The sequence below is a fragment of the Fundulus heteroclitus genome, chromosome 21, assembly GCF_011125445.2.
Source record: "Fundulus heteroclitus isolate FHET01 chromosome 21, MU-UCD_Fhet_4.1, whole genome shotgun sequence".
Taxonomy (NCBI): Eukaryota; Metazoa; Chordata; class Actinopteri; order Cyprinodontiformes; family Fundulidae; genus Fundulus; species Fundulus heteroclitus.
In genome coordinates, this window is record NC_046381.1 from 39,885,712 (window position 1) to 39,906,393 (window position 20,682).

The 20,682-nt window shown below is 40.1% G+C and overlaps 1 protein-coding gene across 1 annotated transcript; it reads left to right on the forward strand.

The window, feature by feature from the left end:
• Nucleotides 1-16,007: 16,007 nt before the first annotated feature.
• LOC110367433 (beta-1,4-galactosyltransferase 1) lies at nucleotides 16,008-18,136 on the forward strand. The gene is made up of 2 exons (XM_036125019.1): nucleotides 16,008-16,420; nucleotides 17,308-18,136. The coding sequence occupies exons 1-2, from the start codon at nucleotides 16,040-16,042 to the stop codon at nucleotides 17,974-17,976; spliced, it is 1,050 nt and encodes a 349-aa protein (XP_035980912.1). The 5' UTR covers nucleotides 16,008-16,039; the 3' UTR covers nucleotides 17,977-18,136.
• The last annotated feature ends 2,546 nt before the right edge of the window (nucleotides 18,137-20,682 follow it).

Below are 20,682 nucleotides of genomic sequence, written 5' to 3' on the forward strand. Positions count from 1 at the left end.
CCAAAATCCCCTATATTGCATTAAATAGGGAGGAGGGAAAATTAATTCAGAGATAAACAGCTTATTTCAAACTAAACTAACTAAAAAGGTCTTTATTTAAATAGTTCCAGAATACAACAGTAACAGATGATCTTTTCCCAAGCATTTTACATTAAGTTATTTTCACAAATGTTTCTTATGGGCTAAATTATTATATGAAAATGTAACAATTCATTTGAAAGCTATTCATTTTTATAAACAAATATGCAGTGTGCGATTTGACAAAAAAACAGAGGGGGGGCTAAAAGGAACATGACAACAAGTTTATGTGGCCTACATGCAGTCTGGCTGGAGACAGCATGCAACCTGTCCTGGGAGGGAGGATGGAGAAATCGGCTGCTGCTGCTGCTTCTTGTCTTGTGAAGCTACCTGCAAATCTTCATCATTCACAAAAAGTTTGTCCTGTAACATTACCATGGCTGCCCCGTCATCTACTCCTGATCTTTTCTGTTAATTTTCCGGGCCGATATATGACAAAATACTTTGTTGACGTTCATGCTGCCACACGTTCTCATTCTTTACTTGGTCAGCTAGCAGGTGCTCTTTCAGGTAGCTAGCTAGATCCAGTAGGTTAGACTATTGTTTTTAAACTTGCGCGATCTACTGTCTGGACTCTGGAGTGGGTATTAGTTTACTTTAACCCCTTTGAGCAGAAAACGTAATAATGCTCTTTAAAAACAGAATTGTTAATTTTAAAACGATTAAAAATTTGAATTTGAATCGATTAATCACTGTGCTGTCCTCACACCACGTGACTATGTGCTGCTAGACAGCCAGCCAACAAAAAGAAAGAAAAAAGTTCTCCGCACAAGGCTTTCTTTTTTGTGTTCTCAGAAGAACTTTTATTTACGAATCTGGACTCCTTTCTTATTTTTGTAACTGAAATATACAGAGGACAGAAAAAAAATTGCTGATCGCTATCCATGTAGCTTAGCTTTAGCACAATGAAACATTTTTAGCACAATGAGACACAATGAGACATTTTTTTCCACACCTTTTCCAAAATACTTTCAAACCATGGTTAAGTGCTTTCAGAGCAAAGCAATACTTACAAAGACGAATGTTTCCCAAAGCAGAAGCGGAGAACAAATCTACAATCCAACATGAGCAGTTTCATGAGCACATTTTCACGGAGAAAAAATACGTCAAAGATATTTTTGAAGTGAGAGCACTCGCTATCTCACATAAATCACAAACAGATCTAACGAAGAAGAGATGTCTCACTCGGATCAAATATAAACCCCCAAACCGTTATAACCATTTTTACCATGGATTTATTCAAACTAATTTTAAACTATGAACTTGTTTTAAATCTTATTTATGTAATTTATTCATGCCATGAATTTCTACTGTCTTTTGACAAAAGGCAGAACAATCACAATGTCGATAGGTAACTCGAGATTAATTGCAAATTAATTGCATGGTTATCCTTTTATTTCTGAAAGTGTAATAGCCTGTTTGGGAATTTTAATATGCAATTTTGCAATAAATTACACTAGTAAAATACATGCTTGTAAAAAAATATTTTTATTTTGTTATTTTTCAAGCACTTTTGAGAATTGGAATGAAAACATCCTAGTGCCAAATGTTAAACTCTGGACTATAATGGCTAAATGACTAATCATGACGCCCTGATGTTTACACAATGTGTAAATAAATTTGTAAATAAATACCATGCCGATATATTTTTGCCTCTTAAACAAAGATAGACATGGTATTAGGCATATACATATAAATTAATACAAATTTTACATTTCAATAAAGTCATAAGTTTTATTGTTCGTTTTTTCACTCTCTCTGAGCTTTCACACCAACAACAATAAATTCTTTGAATATTTCTGCTTGCTGTTTATATCCATATTCATAGAGTTTAAGCCTGGAAAAAGGTTTTAAATCTCCAGGTCATTCCAGTCTTACACTTTGCTTGCAACTGGGCAGGAGCTTAATACCCTTAAAAGAGACTGTTTAGTAACTGTTTAGTAACTCCAGGTCCTTCGTTTGGCAACGTATTTCAGCCTTAATTTGTCAAATACAGAGAAAACAAATTAATAAGCATCAAAGTACGATTTATGGGTTGGGTTTCTGCAATGTTCTCAGCGTGTTAAAAACTTATATTCAGAACCAATCTCTGCTTAAAATGGTGATCTGCACCAAGTAATCTACTTTCAGCAGTTATCACCGGTTATTGCTCCGTAAACTGCAGAAAATACGTGCAGAGTTGCTCTGTCTGCCTTTACTACCGTCGGCTCCTATGGCGGAGGGATATTTCAGCTGGATACAAAGTGTCTAGTGAAGGCAGGTCTCTTAATAACCGTTGTTTCGTCACTCATTTTAGAGCCTAAATAAGCGAATTCACTTTCAGAAACGTCCCAAAAAAAAAAACCGCAATCCGTGACTCATGAAATTTACGAGCGCCTTTAGAATAAAACAAGTCCAAAGTCGCATGAAGTAAACAGTCTGTGCAACAGTGAGAGCGGGTCTGTTTTGCTACAGTCTCTAGCTCTCTTTAAACTACGGAAAGCGCCGAGGGTAAAAGAAACACAGTCCGGAGAGCACGGCAGGGGAAAGAATTAGGGAACGGTGTGTGTGTTTTGACACACAATTAACGGCGACAAAAAAAAAATGTTGGCGTTGTGGTCTAACAAAGTTAACGCGTTAAAACTGACAGCCCTAATTTATATACATTTTTAAAAATCCATATTATTACTTATTCAGACCAGAGGGGGGAGGGGGGGAGGAATGTATCCCCCCCAGGGATAAAAAATTAATGACCAGAGGGGGGGACGTCACAAACAGAGGGGGGGTTTATGGCTCTTTTACAAAAGAGCCATAAACAATGCTTTTTTTGTCTTTATGATGACAAAGACAAAAGTTAATGGCTGTTTATATATTGTTTATATATTGTCTACTTCATCATAATGTGATGCTCAGAAAAGGCAGACCCAGAAGACAACGAGACAGGTCAGTGGCGTTCGAGACTGATTTGTTGGCAGGCAGCGTCTAGCCGGAACTCCTGGGTGTGAGGACAGCAGGTTAGTATTAGAGGACAAGCTCTGCAACTAGAAGTGCTGCGCTTTGGAGGAGCACTAACCTTGCAGAGTCCGAGTTCGGACAGGCTGAGTGGACTGAGCCGAAGGGAATGAGCAGACAGGCTGACAGCTCTTGGGGCTTTCAGTGTCCTTGTCCAGAAAACAGTCCGTGGTCGGAATCCAGAGGCCAGTCCAATAGGGCAATCCGTGAGCGGGTTCGGTCCAGTTTCGGTGACGGGCAAGGCTCAGAAGTTTAAGGGTTAGTCAGGCTCGGTACTCACAGGCGGGAAAAAGTCCGGTTCACAGGCAATCAGTCTGAGGGGATTAATCATTAATTCATTCCACTTACTTTTTTGATTTGTCCTGCCCAAAAATATTAAATAAAACATTTTACAACAATGTCTGTTGTTCTTCACTGAGCACGTCAGTCATCAATGTAGTCTTACTATTCGCTAATTTCTGTAGAGAAAGGGGTGTTAACCTTGGTGGTCTAAAATATAATAATAGAGCAGTAGTTCTCAAATGGTAAAAAGAATAAAGAATAGCCTTGTCTTTTCCCTTTTTTTGACTGTTTGGTCTGAACATGCAGTCAGTAGTATGATTAGCAAGGGATTCTCTGTAATCCTCAGAGCAGCGTGTAGGAATCTGTCCTTTCACTTCACTAGGGAGGTTTACAATTTGTTAAATTACTTTTATTTGAATGTATCAGCAGAGACCGGAAGTGGTTTGGTCGACACCGGAAGTGACCATTCCGCCCGTTAAAGCCACTGGAAATGTAACTTGTATTTTTCAGACCATAAGCCGCACCGGATTATATGGCGCACTAAATATCCTTCTCAAGTGTGTAATATTAGTCCGCCCCATTCAGGTACACAGCTCTCTCCTGAGCGGGAGAGCTATCCGTCTCTGTGGGGAGGACAGAGTAGCTGGACTACACTGCCCTGTTTCTACCATCAGACCAAAACAAAACAAAAACTTTATATTGAATTAACTTCCCAGGTTCTGCCAGGCTCTCCCTGACAGTTTAAACACCTACTTCACTTTGACTCTCCAAGCAGCAGGGAGCCTGAAAATCTTCCCCAGCCAGAGGAGCACCATCAGCCTCTCGTCCTGCAGCTCCATCAAGTGTTCTCTTCCCTGAAAAAGGTAAACAACAGGTAAAAGCCCGCAGGTCCAGACATGGTGTCAGCCTGGACGCTTAAACCCTGTGCTGACCAGCTAGCAGGGGTCTTTCTGGACATCTTCAACCTCTCCCTGCAGCTCTCCGAGGTTCCTGCCTGTCTGGAATCCTCAGTTATCGTGCCTGTCCAGCGGTCAGGCCAAACTAAGAGGAAAGGTGATCTGAAGTCATCCGCTGCAACCTGCACAGGCTCTAACAAGAAGTAGCTACGCCAGGGAAGCTGATAGGAGGTCCAAGCTTCCGCATCCCGAACACACACCCTCCACGTAGCTGTGTACAAGTTGCCCAGACCTGGTTTCCCAAAAAAAGGCTGTTTTCTCTTTTTTAACTGGCTGCTGTTGCTGCTCAGACAACCAGCCTTCACCCTGCTTCAACTGCTTCCAAATGGATGCCACAAATGAACCGAACTAACACAGAGGCACAGACAGGTTTGGCAGAATTAAGAAGGGAAAGTCAAATGGTTATTTAATTGGTTTTACTGTTTGGTTTTAAAGTTTGACTTAGTAAAAAGCCCTGGAGCTTACAGGACAGCTCCAGCCAGCTTCTTTGAAACCATGCTATGCTGATGTAGTATGAATGTGTTGTTATGGTTATAACAAACTTTATTTCCATAAGGGTTTTATACATTGATGGGATAATGATGTTTGTGTTTTCCGGTCCACTCATTACGACTAAATGGAGCTTAAAGTCTGTTAGCATAATGCTATTAGCTTTAGTGCTAACTCCGACTCAACGGAACTATGGTTCGTTTTAAACATAATGCTTATTTTTGTTTAGCCTCACCATTGTTCAATAGTGCTATGAACGTTAGTGCATCATTAATAGGAAAGATTAATGTCGATGTAATGGTGCTTTGTATAAATTTAGGATTAACACATTAAGCAACCGATCCATACAGCGACCTCTAGCTTCCCAGAGGAATAATTCCATAATAAAATCAAGTGTCCTAAAGTGATTGATTTTCACTGAGCATATCATTCTTTAAAATGTTATTTCATCAAATAATGTTTTGTTTAACTCAGGATTTGCATTGTGAATGGGTTGAAACACATACCAAATGTTGTTTTGAATTAGTTAAGCTAATTAAACCTTAATTCACATTCTTCAAAATGAATCCTGGTTCTTTAACTTGGATCTGCAGTGAACCAGGATTCACCGAATCAATCTGATTATCTTTTTCAACTATTTTATTTGTCTTTTCGTTTCTTTTGTGTATGTAGTTTCTTTATCTTCATTTTGCTTAGTAGTTAAGTTTCACTAGCCTCGTAGAGAGGATGTTTTTTGATTGAAATATAGTGTTAGTTCAGATAAACAGCATTATATAGCGATATTCTATGGATGTTAATTTTATATCTGTTAATAAATTGTTGAACTTGAAGAGAAGTTGTCACTCATTTATTGTAAATGTGCACAGAGTTTGCTGTTAAAAGAACGTCAGTGCTCAAATCAACTTAACAGACCGAGAATTATTTGTTAAATAATTAAATAATAATAAACAAGGGGATGTCTTGTCTGCATGCTGTTTGGTCTCATCAATTAACTTCAATCACCAACAGTAGTTGAGGAGAAGGATGCTGGACTGTCACCGGATAGTGAATCGGTCATAGTAGCATCCGTGACCTTGAAGATCGCAGTGTTCTCAGTGAAAGAGCAAAATGAGGACAATCAGAAACTGACACCAGTGAGTGCTGACCCAGTTACAGGTTTAGCAGAAGATTCCTCTTACCCAGATGCACCACTGAGCGCCACAGGAAATCATTCCTGCCTGTGGCTATCAATTTCTACAACGCCTCCCTCAGTTACCCTAACACCCCCCTCTGTAACTGTCATTTACGCATTCTCTGCACTGTTCTTGCACAAGTCACTATCACTTTACTTGGATTCCCAAGGGAAGTGATATGACTATTGTTATATGGTATTACCTTGTATGGAATGTTGATAATAAATATATATTATCCCCCTGGAATCATTAAAGTATGGCTGAATCTGAGTCTGAGTTTAGTCAAACTGTCTTATTTTACATCTCTATTGCCACACAGAGAGTACAAGACTGATGGTGCTCAAATCTCGCATTCGGATTCTGATTTGAGTTACAGCAATTTGTCTAAACAGATTGATGAATGTGTCAATTAAGGGTTTACAGAGGCTGAGGTTATTAGAGCTGTGTTAAAGATAATTAAGCCTGGCACTTCTAAAGACATGCTTGTTATCAAAGATAGCCGGGCGTGCTGGTGGCGCATTGGGTAGCACGACCCATGTATGGAGCCCTTAGTCCTCGACGCGGTCGACCCGGGTTCAACTCCGACCTGCGGTCCTTTGCCGCATGTCTCTCCCCCTCTTCCACCCCCTTCCTGTCAGCCTACTGTAATAAAAAGCGAGCCACTAGAGCCGCGAAAAATCTCCAAAAAAAAAAAAAAAAGATAGCCTGAACTGCTGAACTGAAACATTTGTTAAAAGCACACCTTTGAGAAAAGAGCAATACTGAATTACTTCAGGGACTGAGCAATGCTATGCAACATGATAAACAAATGCTATAGTCTATACAATAGTTCCTGTATAGACTAATGGGGCTCAAACAACGTGTGTTATTCACATACAAACAAGTGGTTTCCGTTTTGACAAGAAACTTGTGCAAGGTGTGTTCCTACATACATTATACCAAGGTATGAATGAAAAGTACACTTACGTTGGAAGAGACCTTAAACCTCACATCTCAGACCATAGTGTTACTGTTGACTCCATTCTGGAGCTAATAACCAAGTCTTTTAGTGAAGTTGTAGAAAGACAAGTAAGGTTCGGCCAAACTCACAAACAGAAAACTGTTAGTGTTAATGCAGCTCAGCATGAAAAAGACAAAAATACAGACAAAATGCAAACTAAAGCCCAAGCTAACTGCGCTGCAATGCAAGAGCTAACAGCACAGGTGTCATCTTTGACCAATAGTTTGGAGAAAGCACTTTTAACAGTTTTAACTGAATACAGTGACTGAAAATCCTTGTCCAAGCGTATCCCTTTCCAAACAAGCAACTGCGAAAAACGAGGTTAAAGGGAAGTGCCAACAGTGTGTATCACAAGGAACCTAGCATTGCACACACTGTTTTCGATGTAGGAAAGAGGGAGAGCTATAGGTTCCCTGCAACAAAAACAATATGTCAGGAAACAGGAGTAGACCATTGGGGAGGGACCACCGGTGGCTGGACTGTCCGCAGAGTCCCCTGTACCTGACAGGTATCCGTTACCACAGATACAAGCTATTATAGCAGACTGGGGGTAAATCTGTTGTTTTCCATTCTAGATCAAGGCAGTGTGTTTCATCAGGGTTTTCTTAGTGAGGAATCTAGACACGTGACAGCTTTTAGTACACCTTGGGGACTTTACGCAAATAAAATTTATTATCATTATAATTATTATTATTTACAAATGGGTGCTGTTAAGAAAATATCTTAGTCAAGCAGAGTGGTGTCTGTCTCTCCCTGCTCCAGCGTAAGATAAACATGGAGTTTTATTGCCCCCGGAAGGGGGGGGGGGGTCAGAAGAAGAGGGGGTCAGTCATCTTCCCCTGAGCGAGCAGGAGGAGTTATAAAGTTGATAAAAAGGAATGTCTTGGTAAAACTTACTTCAGACAGACTTCGACCGTGCAGTGAAATCATCTTGATTGGTAATGTAAACTCTGTCTCCATATTTAATTTCTATTAATTAAATATGCATTTAAACTGTTCTGCCTCTTGATTAATGTTTTCTCACTTGCGGCCAAATCTGGAACCGGGGTAAAATGGGTTTCAATAGACATGTAGCAGCAGGCCGGTAAACCCAATCTTTAACAAGGTGCCTTGACCTTCGGATTTTGGCAGTCAGCAGAGGAACCGTTTGAAAATTGGACACGAAAAGAGGACTTTTCTGCAGCACCACAAGTCGACCGAAAAAAAGTAAGGAGATTTTTTCTCCATTGGAAAAATGTTAGATGTGTAGGCTAAATTAAGTGGTGCTGTGGTTTAAGATACTCTCTTCTCAAACTATCAGAGGCTGAACAGTACAACTAGGTTTGAATGGAATTTATGTTGAAACCGAGAAATGATTGAATGAGATTTATGTGTATGTCCATGTCAGAAAAAAGTAAAATAAGGTAGAAACGATAAAATAGATAAAAGCCAAGAAGCCGTAAGTGGTGAGGCTGTCGAAAAATAAAATAAAAGACAATATAAAAAAGATATAACATAAAGGCAAAAAATATGTCTGGGGATTGGCCACACAGAAACCAGACTGTCAAACTGGTGACATTAGGGCTGAGGGGACTGCGCTACCTCTTGAGAATTAGGGACACTCAAAAAGTAGCAGGGGATAGGAACTGCCGAGAATACATAACATCTAAAAGTTGAGGCTAAGAACAGTTAAGATCCTAAATGGTGAAGCTGTTATAGAAGAATAAGAGATTTTAAAGGGGCCCCAGGGGGACAATTTGGGTTGTTCCCTAGCTCCAGAATGGGATTCTGGAGCACGACAGTTAGACTAAGGAGGTATTAAAATAAGTGAAAAAGTTCTGTCGAACGGAAGAGGCAAGGGTCCCTCCGTGATGCGCTAGCTGTCTAATAGTTGATGTCTTGTCCAACATTTTTAATGTCTCGGTTGTGAATGGGATCCATGGAGTGTGAATGAGAAACACAGACTGGTTGAGCCTGCGGATCTGCAAAGTGTGGGTGTCTCTGTGTGTATCTCTGTTTGGGTGTGTGAGTGTGTGTCAATTTCCCCATGTGTGTGGGCCCCAAGACAAGAGAAGTGCTGTGGAGCAGAGTGCATCTGGTTAAGTAAAAATATGGGTAAGAAACTAAGGGGAATTTGGAAATCATTGGAAAAAAGGTTGATGCATTAATGATGTTTGTTGAAGCGCAGGTGGAGTTTCAATGCAGAAAAGCATTTGAGGTATTGGCTGCAAGCTGAATGGGTGAGTTGCATTGGGAAGCGCACGGCCGGCTGCATCTTGGTGAGTTTTGGAGAAAATTTTTATTTTAAACTGTAGCCTAAAGGTTAGAAAAAGGTTAGAAGTTTGGAAAAGTTGTTGAAAATTTGGGAGAACATTAAACATCTGTTTGAGGTATTATAAATTGAGAAAAAACAAAAAAGGGAAGATGCCTTCTGTAAGAGTGTAATTTTAACTAGTGTTATCTATTGCAAAATAACATTTTAAAATGCCTAATGAATGTATACACTTTCAGAAATAAAATATAATTTGCGATTAAATAGTGATTACAAGGTTTTCATTGTTTGATAGCCGTAGTTATAGTTGATAAATAAATAGATATAATCTGTCAGACTTCAATCTAGCTGATTAATAGAGAATAGTAAACCCTATAAGCTTTTGCTCATTTGCAGGCCTGGGAAAAACACGAGTAAGCAGAACTAAAAAGACTTAATAGTTAAGGTTAAAATGTACCTTAATAGTGTGAGCAAAAGGATATTGCGGTTGATTTGACAGATTTTGTTAACCCTGCATTTAGTCATGAGTCAGTTTTGAAATCATCCTCAAATGAAGCAGCTAAAATTGAGGAATCTATGACAAATGTTATCGGCTTGCATTGTTTTATTATAGATACTGATATTACAGAATGGCAGGAATTAGTAGAAACGGGAAACATTATGGGATAATCACAGGACGGTCCCCAAATTATTCATTGTATGTAACCACATTTTCATAGTCCCTCAAAGTCCCTTACAAAGTAATTTAGGGGCTGAGGAATCTTTTTTTCTTTGTTCATTTGGTAATGTGCAAATTCTGGTGAATAAACTTTTCAACATCAGTTGCTGGTGATCGATCGTGGCTGGCAGAATTTGACTTAAAAATTTTCTAAACAAAGGCACAAAACTGATTTTAGTGTCATTTTAAACTGTAACTTTAGTGGGGGTTTTTTACTTTCTTCCTTGAAAGATGTAGTTACATAGCATTTTCTTTATTCACTTTAGCAAATTTCCTAAGTTTAGCTGGGACTCACACCATCTACCGGATAAATATCAGTAGGATGGATCAAACATGCAGGTGTGGATCCTAAAACAACTCTTTCCATTATGGGTGGATTATTTGGAGAAATAATGTTAGACAGCGTGTCCTCTTCAGTGTCTTAGCTGATGAACTTAAATCCTGATACACTCGCTGGGACTATATTTGATACACAATTTGCCTGTGACTCAAAGGAGGGGTGAAACACTACGCTTGAGTTTGTTAATTACTAAAAGTTAGTAAAATTACAGTTATTGGAAAACAACATAGGAAGGGAGTAACAGTAAGCAGCAGATTACACCTAGCAATGTCTCTAATTTAATTAAAGTAGGGAGGGTGCCTCCTCTGCTTTTTTATTCTTCATGTGATTCCAGATTTGTTGTTCCTGCGCATGGATCCGGATGGCAGTGTAGCGGTCAGCGCAGACATGGGGGAAGGAGCAGAGGACCGAATAGACGAGGTGGACATGTCAGAACTTTTCAAACACCTACAGACACTGGACACTGGGCGTGTGACTGTTTTGCATCAGCAAGTCAGCCTGGCATCAAGTCACCAAATCCTGGCATGAAGTCCCAATATGACCTCACCTCCAGAAGGTCAGTACCCCAGCAAGGGGATAACGCTCCCGTGAACCATGTTTCCGCACCCTGGAAAAGTGGCCAGCGCTCATGAACAGTGCAGATCCCAAGCTGTCAAGGGAAGTGACTATAAACTTTCTGCTCACATTGGAGCCACTTGTTTCATCAGACTCTGAGTTGTGAAAAGGGGACTTTGTCACTGAGGTGCTCCCAGAGAGATTACAGCGATCAGCTCCTGCAACACTGGGGAAGAAATGTGGAGTGTCACACATGAAAGCCTTGAATATGAAGTCTTAACTCCGCTCTCATGTTTGCCTGGCCTGTTGCATGTCAGTCCGAGTCCATCTTAGGAGCCACGGATTGGTATCAAACATCTTTAAGGTAAAACACAGACAGTTATTTCTAGTTTGAAATAACTGTCTGTGGTTGCGGTTTTGAAAACTATACTAATATCTATAAAAAAATTTGCTATGTAACTGATGCGTTCCTTTTAAACATGAGTTTTAATTCTATTATGTTCAGGATCATATTGCTCATGATTAAACAGCAGCAGGTGTACTTTCCCATCACAATTATGGGCAGAAAATCCACTGGGGTGGGAATACTTTCACGTGCTCCACTTACATTTAGGATCACAGTTGAGTTGACTCTCTGGGTTTATTAGTGCATGTCATAAATTTACACAAGGGGGGTTGTGAACGTCCTGGGGAGACAGGTTTATTACACTGGTATGCACAAGTGGTGCTCTGGGTGAGACGTCTTGTTTCTAAACCAAATATTATTCCTTACCGGACACAACATAGGTTAAACGGATCTTTTAGGTTGTTTCTTATTAGCTGAAAAGTATTGAGATTTTTCTATTGTGCAAATAACCGTTGCCAGCTATGATAAACCAGCTTTTCACCAGACATTGCTATGTTACCAGGTGTTTTATTCAGGTTCCACTCTGTCTCAGTATGTAAATAACTTGGAACATCCAACTTTCTCACAAAATCGACTTGTTGTGTGCAACTGAGGCCATCAGTCTGCAGTTATCATTCAATGGGTACACCGATTTTACACAACTTTTGGAGGACCTCATGTAGATACATTGCATGGTTAACTCAAATAATGTTTTGATTTGAATTCAGGATATAAGGCAGTGTTTTTCATACTTCAACACAGATAAGCACTTGCAGTTAAGTTTTTGTAACAAAATCATTTTTGGTCCATGGAGGGAAAATAGGATAAGATACAAAAAAACTACACAAAATGGAAAAGGGGATACCGTTAATTGACCTGGATGAAGGGTTCTTTTGCAGGACCCAAGAAGAGGTATGTGACTGCGTTGTAAATTAGATAACGATTGTTTGAAAAAAAAAACAAAGAACTCTCTGAAATGTTGGTTCAGTCTACTCCCAAGACACAAGCCTTGACCATAAATTAGATTTAATGGGCAAAGTGTCAGATAGAACGTATCTGCTGGACAAAGACTCCACAAGGCCAGTTAGCTGCGGGTACCCTTCAGTCTTACGAATGCACCGGCCATATTCTAAAAATGTATGGAGGGAGTGTTATATGGCATTAGAGATTAATGTTATGTTTCCTATTTAGATGATATACTCTGTGAATCCAGACCTTTGATGAACATGTAGAACATCTCAGACAAGTTCTCTGTAAAATGTGACAACATGGTATCAAACTCCATCCAGTTAAATGTGAGGTATTCGAAATAGAAATATGTTATTTAGTGAGATTAGTCTCAGGAGAAGGAGTCCAAATTGACCCAACAGACTTTCAAATGGTAAGGGCACTGAAAGATATGAAACCCGGCACAGTTGGAGAACTCCGAACGTTACTGGGATTTCTCAGTTATTACCGCTCATTCATCCAAGATTTGAACTTCTTCAGACCCCTACTGAAACAAACAATGCCACTACATCAGTCACTATCCTACAGGAGGAGAAAAACAATGAATGGAAAGACCATTTACCTCAAATCGTGCGTGCAGTCAACAGGATACTCTCTATTCTTTCTCTGGTATGGCAGAGCTCCACGGTGGCCATTTCACCTAATCTTTAACCATCAACACAACCATCAAATCTTTGCTAAAAACTGGGCAAATAAGATGTGTGTTGCTTACAAAATTGCAAAAATCCTCAGAAAAAGGAAAATATCATTACAGCAGACGCATAAGAGGAGTCACACTGCAACCAGGTGACCATGTTTTGGTTAGAAACCTCTTTGAAAGAGGCGGTCCGGGCAAATGACGCGCCTACTGGGAGAAAACAGTACGTCGTGTAGTGGAAAGATTGGGAGATGGGCCAGTCTATAAAGAAGAAGTAGAGAAAGATAGAAGGGAATTTGAACCACAGGAACATATTGCCCCACAACAGTAGGTTTTGGAGCAAATGGATGAACCGCCTTTGCTGCTGGATGAACCTCAAACTCAAGTGGAAGAGATGTCTGGGGAAAACAATGGAGAACATGAACTGAGACGGTCACACGGGACAGTGAAACTAGCAGAGAGACTCATGTATAAAAATGATGAGGTGAAACCTCTCTTATGCCCCACATCTGTGCCTGTAGCTCAGAACTTTATGCCTTATCTTTACCCCGTCCAGACATTTATTTTATGTGGGAGAAAGTGTAAAGGCTTGGAATTTTGTAGATGTGAAAACAGGCACCCAACACAATTTAATTTTATTATGAGCTTCACATAAAAAATATAAATATTCATATGATACCACGTTAACTCATATTTATGGTATATGTATGGATGCCATCAGAGGTCGCACAATACCCAACTGATAGAGAGTAGAGCTGCACACCACCTGAGGAAGAATACATCCTCTGGTTGTGAAGGTCTCATCAGCTCAATATGTGTACTGTATTCTTTATCACAGATCACATATGCCCTCTGAGCTGAGCCGTGGAGGAGCAACACCTACCACTGATAGTCATCAACACATTTGCATCAATAGTGCTTAAATGTGACTTACACGGGTTACTATTTAATGACTACCGGCCTGTTGCACTGACTCCCATCATGATGAAGTGCTTTGAAAGGCTGGTAAAGGAACACATCGTCTCCAGTCTCCCCCCCCAACATTCGACCCGTTCCAGTTTGCCTACCGACGGAACCGCTCCACTGAGGACGCCATCTCCTCTGCTCTTCACCTGAGCCTGGCACACCTGGAGGAGAAGAACACGCACGTGCGGATACTGTTCCTGGACTTCAGTTCAGCGTTCAACACCATCATCCCACAACATCTGGTGGGAAAACTGGAGCATCTGGGCTTCAACACACCCCTTCACATCTGGCTGCTAGACTTCCTCACCAACAGACCTCAGTCGGTCCGGGTCATCAGAACACCTCTGATGTCATCACCCTCAGCACTTGCTCCCGTCGGGGCTGCGTCCTGAGCCCCCTGCTGTTCACCCTGATGACGCACGACTGCGTCCCCAGGTTCACCACCAATCACATCGTGAAGTTTGCAGACGACACAACGGTGGTGGGCCTGATCAGAGACGACAACGACCAGGACTACAGAGAGGAGGTGGAACAGCTGGTGGGCTGGTGCAGAGACAACAGCTTGTTCCTGAACGTGGAGAAGACGAAGGAGATCATCGTCGACTTCAGGAAGAACCGGCCTCACCACGCTCCACTGCTTATCAACAACTTAGCGGTGGAGGTGGTCAGCAGCACCAAGTTCCTGGGGGTGCACATCAGAGACAACCTCACCGGGTCTGTGAACACCTTGTCACTGGTGAAGAGGGTACAGAAGCGCTTGTACTTCCTGAGGAGGATGAGGAGAGCCCACCTGCCCCCGCCTATCCTCACGACCTTCTACAGAAGCACCATAGAGAGCATTCTGACCAGCTGTCTCTCTGTGTGGTGTGGAGACTGCAGTACCTCTGACTGGAAGAATGTGAGGAGAGTGGTAAGGACAGCAGAAGGGATCATTAGGGCTCCTCTCCCCTCCATTAAGGACATTTCATCTCAGCGCTGCATGTCCCGAGCCCGTAACATCATCAGAGACCCCACACACCCCCACTATGGACTGTTCTCCCTGCTGCCCTCTGGGAAGAGGTGTCCAGCATCCATTGCAGGTCCACCAGCTTTTTCTTCATTGCCATCAGACTGTGGAACTGTTGAACTGTAAACTGGACTCTGTATCACACATGCACAGAAATGAAATTTATGGCAATTTTGCATCATTACTTTTCACTGCCAACGTTGCTGAACTTTTATAATCCATTTAAATTTAAAAGTACACAGCTGAACATTTACTGCATTTTTGCACCAATATTATTTTCCTCTGCCAACACTGAAGGACATCCTTCTGCACACTTTAAAAAAAACAGTTTTTCTCTTGCATTGTTACATTCTTATCACTGCTACACATTATATTGTAATGTTATCTTATTTCAATTGCATTCTCATCACACTGTTGTAAGCTGTAGTTTGTCTAAGTCTACTAACGGGCAGCTATTTTCTTTGTTGTCAGATTAACCATAAATTCCAGATGTCAATTAATCACACTTGCCAGCATTGGTAACACTGTTAAATCACTGTCTAAATCCACTATAAGCTGACATCTCAGCTGTCCATGGCTTCCTGTGATGGCTTGCTGACACATTAACAACAAATTACCCAAAAGGTTACTGATCTCTCCTTCAGAAAATCCTTTTGAAGACATTAATTTACTAAAATTATGTTTTATTTCCTCTTCTTTGCATTGAGAACTGGTAGTTAGAACACATGCCAACTGTGTTCTTAACTACTTGTAAAGTTGATTTGACCCTGTGATTCTCAGTTCCTCAAATCACATTCTGCTTCTTAAGCTTCCATAATTATGCTGAACAATGAAATCAATGCATTGTTTTAATTATTTATTAGTTATTTGTTTCAGTTCCATTATTTGTTTCTTTTTTTTACAACTTCCCTTATTTTAATAAAATAAATTACTTAGTAGTTTAGTACAAGGTTACCAACCTAGGTACATCATTTATTCAGGTAAAGTATTTTAACTGGAATTTAAAGAAGCCTTTATCTCATCTCACTGTGAAGCAATTGTACCTTTGTTTATTCATAAAGTAACCCGAGCCTGAAACTGTTGTATAAGGAAGTAAACAAAATTTTAAAATCAGAGGGAGGATCATGTTTAACTTGTAGAGAGAAAGGATGCAGGCAGCAAAGCTGAAAAGAGCATCAGTGAGCACAGAGCTTAAAATCAAAGATATGCAGAAAAAAATCTTTAGTGTTTTGGCACTTTTTGCTTTATTTACAATGACGTCCTTCGCTGTGTTTTTATTCCACTGCAAAGACAGTGATTTGATGCTTCCTTCCACGACGCAGCATGTGGTGAAAATAAACGGGACCTTTTTTGGAAAGATTATGGAGCATGTTTGGCCAACTCGCCCCTCAGATGTCAGCCAGAAAACAACAGCAACTTCAGCTAAACCTCTGGAGCTGTGCCCTGACACCCCTCCCAAGCTTGTAGGTCCACTTCTTGTTGAGTTTGAAACTAAACGGACTCTGGAGGACGCCAGAAACCAAGTTGGATCATTACTCCAGCAGGGAGGAAGGTTTAAACCATCAAACTGCATCGCAAGACAGAAGGTAAGCCCATACATAGAAGATAGAGGAAGTTCTTTTAAATAACTAATGCAAAATACATATAAGGGACAGTCTGAAATCAAATGAATGGACATCTAATGTAAGTAGTGTGAACGCTGACTTCAGAGAAATCTTCCAAAGCTCATATATTGCCTTAAATTGGGAAGGAGGAAAATATGAACACAAGCATTAAATGTTCTTTCAAACAAATTAAATGTGCTTTATTTAAACTGTTCCAGAATACAACAGTAACAAGTGTTCATCTCATTTAAAGACTTTTACATGGAGTTATATGTACTTGTGTTTTTAATAGGCTAAATGCTTTAGCAATCTGGCAACACTAGTGTTTGGGTCGGCTGCTCTGCCCTTCACAGTAGGGTAACCAAAGGGTGTCAACCACGCCGCCTTGGGGATTACGCCCAAGGAAATAGATAGTAAAATACCTAAGGTTGACAGCCAATGAGAACAAGACTTCATTCCACCACAGAATAGTTACGTTTTATTGTTCCATGTTCAAAAACAATTAAAATTTCAAAGAATCACAATGGGGAGGGAAGTGCATTGAAGTGGAAGAAAATTCCTGTTCATAAACGGAAACAGGGACACAGCATTGAGGTAAAAAGCACTCAGTCAGATCAAATGATTTATAAATTATATAAAAAAGAACAGAACAAACAACTTTTTCCTGTTCCCATTCCTGTGTCATGTTTCTGAGAAGGTGAAACTGAGTTTGGTTCTCGGAAGATGGATCAAACAGTTATGCAACACCTGGAAATCACACCCAATGAGAGTTTCTAGAGTGCATCACACCTGATCACATTAAAAAGTGTCCAAGATGTGTGTTAACATCTGTCTCTTCAGACCAAAAGTTGAATTCTATTCTCTTCTAGGTGGCATTCATCATTCCATTCCGAAATCGTTCTGAACATCTGAACCACTGGCTTTACTACCACCATCCCATTCTGATACGACAACAGCTGGACTACGGTGTGTATGTCATCAACCAGGAAGGAGACGGAGTGTTTAACCGGGCCAAACTGATGAATATTGGATTCGTTGAAGCACTGCACGAATATGATTATGAGTGTTTCGCCTTTGCTGATGTAGACCTGGTACCCATAGATGATAGAAACCTATACAGATGTTCTGATGATCCAAGACATTTATCAGTGGCTATAGACAAATTTGATTACAAATTATCATCAAAAACCGCCTTTGGAGGGGTCTCCTTACTGTCCAAGGAGCAGTTCTTGAAAGTCAACGGCTTCTCAAACACTTTCTGGGGCTGGGGGGGTGAGGACGATGATCTCTACAACAGAATCATCCTTCGAGGAATGTCCGTATCTCGGCCAGACTCTCAGATTGCAAAGTACAAGATGATCAAGCATCAAAGAGACGCACATAATGAAGTAAACCCAAAGAATGCCGTCAAAGCACAAGAAACACAAAATCACATTGATACAGATGGACTTAATTCCCTTAATTACACGAACAATGACATCCAAATGGATGTAATGTACACCTTTATGACTGTGGATGTTCAGGTTCCAGCAGGATAAACAGAAGCACTGTCACTGGAGGCTTGACTTCAGTTTCATACGTTTTACCTGAGAATGCTGGCGGTTATCACATTGTGTTGATAGGTGGGTGTGTTCTATTAAACGTTGTGTGATCTTTGGGTTTATGTCAATCTTTGCTATTTAGAAAATAAAGCACTAAAGTGTGTCGAAATGTGTAAGGAGCAGAAATACTTTTCACCTTACTGGTTGCCACAGCCAACAAGGACTTATTTGACATGTTCAGCACATGAATCTTATCACTTGAGCAAAGGCACATTTTCTGTCAAACAAGCCAATCTTGTTCCTAGCTTCCTTTTCCGTTTCTTCTCTATTAATAAATAATGTTTTAATCTTTGGAGTGTGGTTTTGTACATGACAAGATCACTTTTGGACCTGGTAACGACCCCATGGTTTATAAATTAAAATGAAATAAATTACTTTTACCACAGATGTATGCATAAATAAGACTAAAGTTTCCTGTTGTAACAGTGGCCCAAAGAAAGGGAAAGATGGGCAGTTTTGTTGTTATAACAAAAGAAACATCTGTTCAACAAGACACCAAATTATACATAAGGATTAGAATGTGTTCACATCTATATGTAAATGCTAAGTGTACAGAGTGGAAACTAGATATTTACATAACATTTATAAGACACTTACAATGAACTAGACTAAACTTTGTTATTTTTGGTCAAGTTACGATTATCAAAATTATTTCAATTTACCATATACCAGAATATTGAGCTGTTTTTAAGTACTTCTTCTAAATTCAAGTGACTTTATAACGTCTGAGTTAAATAGAGTCAGACTCATTGATGTAACTTTGCTTTATTCCAAAATATGTAAATGAAAACCCAGAAACTTTTCTTGATTTAGCTTTTTTTCTCACCTGTTTTAGATCCTTAAACTCACTTTAAACCTTGCTGCTGAAGCTGCTAACAGAGATCATCCACAGTGAAACAATCCTGTGCTGGCATGGCCTGAAGGAACACTCACAGATAAAAAGACAGGTTGCAGTTTGCAGTTGGGGGAAAATGTATATTTTGAAAACAGCATGTTAAGTGAAAAACCCAACGTTCCTGGAATATCTTGTCCAATTGGTTTGCTTGGGAATGGTTGGGTCATCCACCACAGAACTAGCTTGAACCAGGGGGAAAAAAACTTTAGGTTTCAGTCACACCTAAGATGACTCAAAGCTGTTTTTCCATGTATTTCCTCTTCCCGCAACAGTCCTGAATGTAGAAATAGCAGTGATACTGTATGGTTTATGCTGGTGACGATTCTCAGTCATCCAGGTCATGGTCATTCCAAAAAAAGGTAAAAAACAAAGCAACTGGACTTGTTTTCCGTAAGTTGAAGACGTTTCGCTTCCTCTCCAGGAAGCTTTCTCAATTCAAAAAGTCTGGAGTAATGTGCAGTAACAAGCTTTATACAATTGGCAAACAAAGGCCTTGTCTAAGCCATTACAAGGCCTTTGTTTGCCAATTGTATAAAGCTTGTTACTATCAGAGAGCTCCTGCAATTTGTGATCTCTTTGATTTTTTACCTTATTGAAAATATCAAAAATTCTAACTATTCGATAGGGAGGGACCGAGCCGGACAAGCATGATGACACAGTGGTGATTTTCAAGAAAAATGGGTTTTATTTCCCCAAAGTAACAAAAGTCCAGAGCCATTAAAAGAGGTTGAATGAAGAAACTAACTCAAGGCAAAAAATATCAAGGTTAAACAAAACAAAACCTCAAACTAACTGCTCAAACAAACTGACCCAACACACAGCAAACATAGGGGGCTTAAAAACTGGCTGATCAGACAAGACTGACACACTGAGGAAGGGGAAAGGGAACATCTACACAACTTTAAAACAATACCTAAACAGTTAGTTTAAATATTAAACTTAAATGACTAATAACTAAACAAAATTAACGAAATAAGCAAACCACAAAGCATGCTCTTCCACCCTGGTGGAACTGCAGATGGTACCACCCAGTCAGTCAGTCAAGCTGGGACTGGAGTGTGCCAGCCAGAGTCCTCTGCTTCAGCCCAGTTGAAGGTACTCCCCACAACACCAGAAAAGTATTTGACAAAATTAAATGTGCAAAAGTTAACCAAATGTGCGTGAGACGATTGGAACTATTGTCTTTCAATATTGTCACAATAAAAATAAGCAAACCAATGTATTTTAGCTGCACTGTATGTGTATGAAAACCTAAAATTAAAAAGTGGTTGTTTGTGGGGTTACCAACTGTGACAAACTATGTCCAAACTTCAGAGTAGCTTACCATAAACACTTACAAGCATTAGTAATTTCATCCAGCAGCCAGTTACAGACGTGGATGTTGATTCCAAAGGAGCAGTTTGCTCACTACAATAGTCTGGGATGATTGTGTTGAATCCTGAGCTTAAGTCCACAAACAGCATTCACATGCGGGTGTTGTTCCTCTCCATGTGTTCCAAGTGTTACGGGTTATGAGATTACCGAGTGTTGTGCAATTACACACCTTTTTAGAGGAACAAGTTATTTATTGTAATGTTCAATAAATAACTCTCTGTTAGGTATTGTCCGGTGGATATCACCCAAGGGCTGATATTTGGACAATAATTAAAAGGAATATGCATGAATGATTTGCTTTACAGGTGTTGGACCTGACCTGCATGGTCTCACAAGCATGAGCAGGACGGGCTGGATTTCAGGGAACCCAGCTA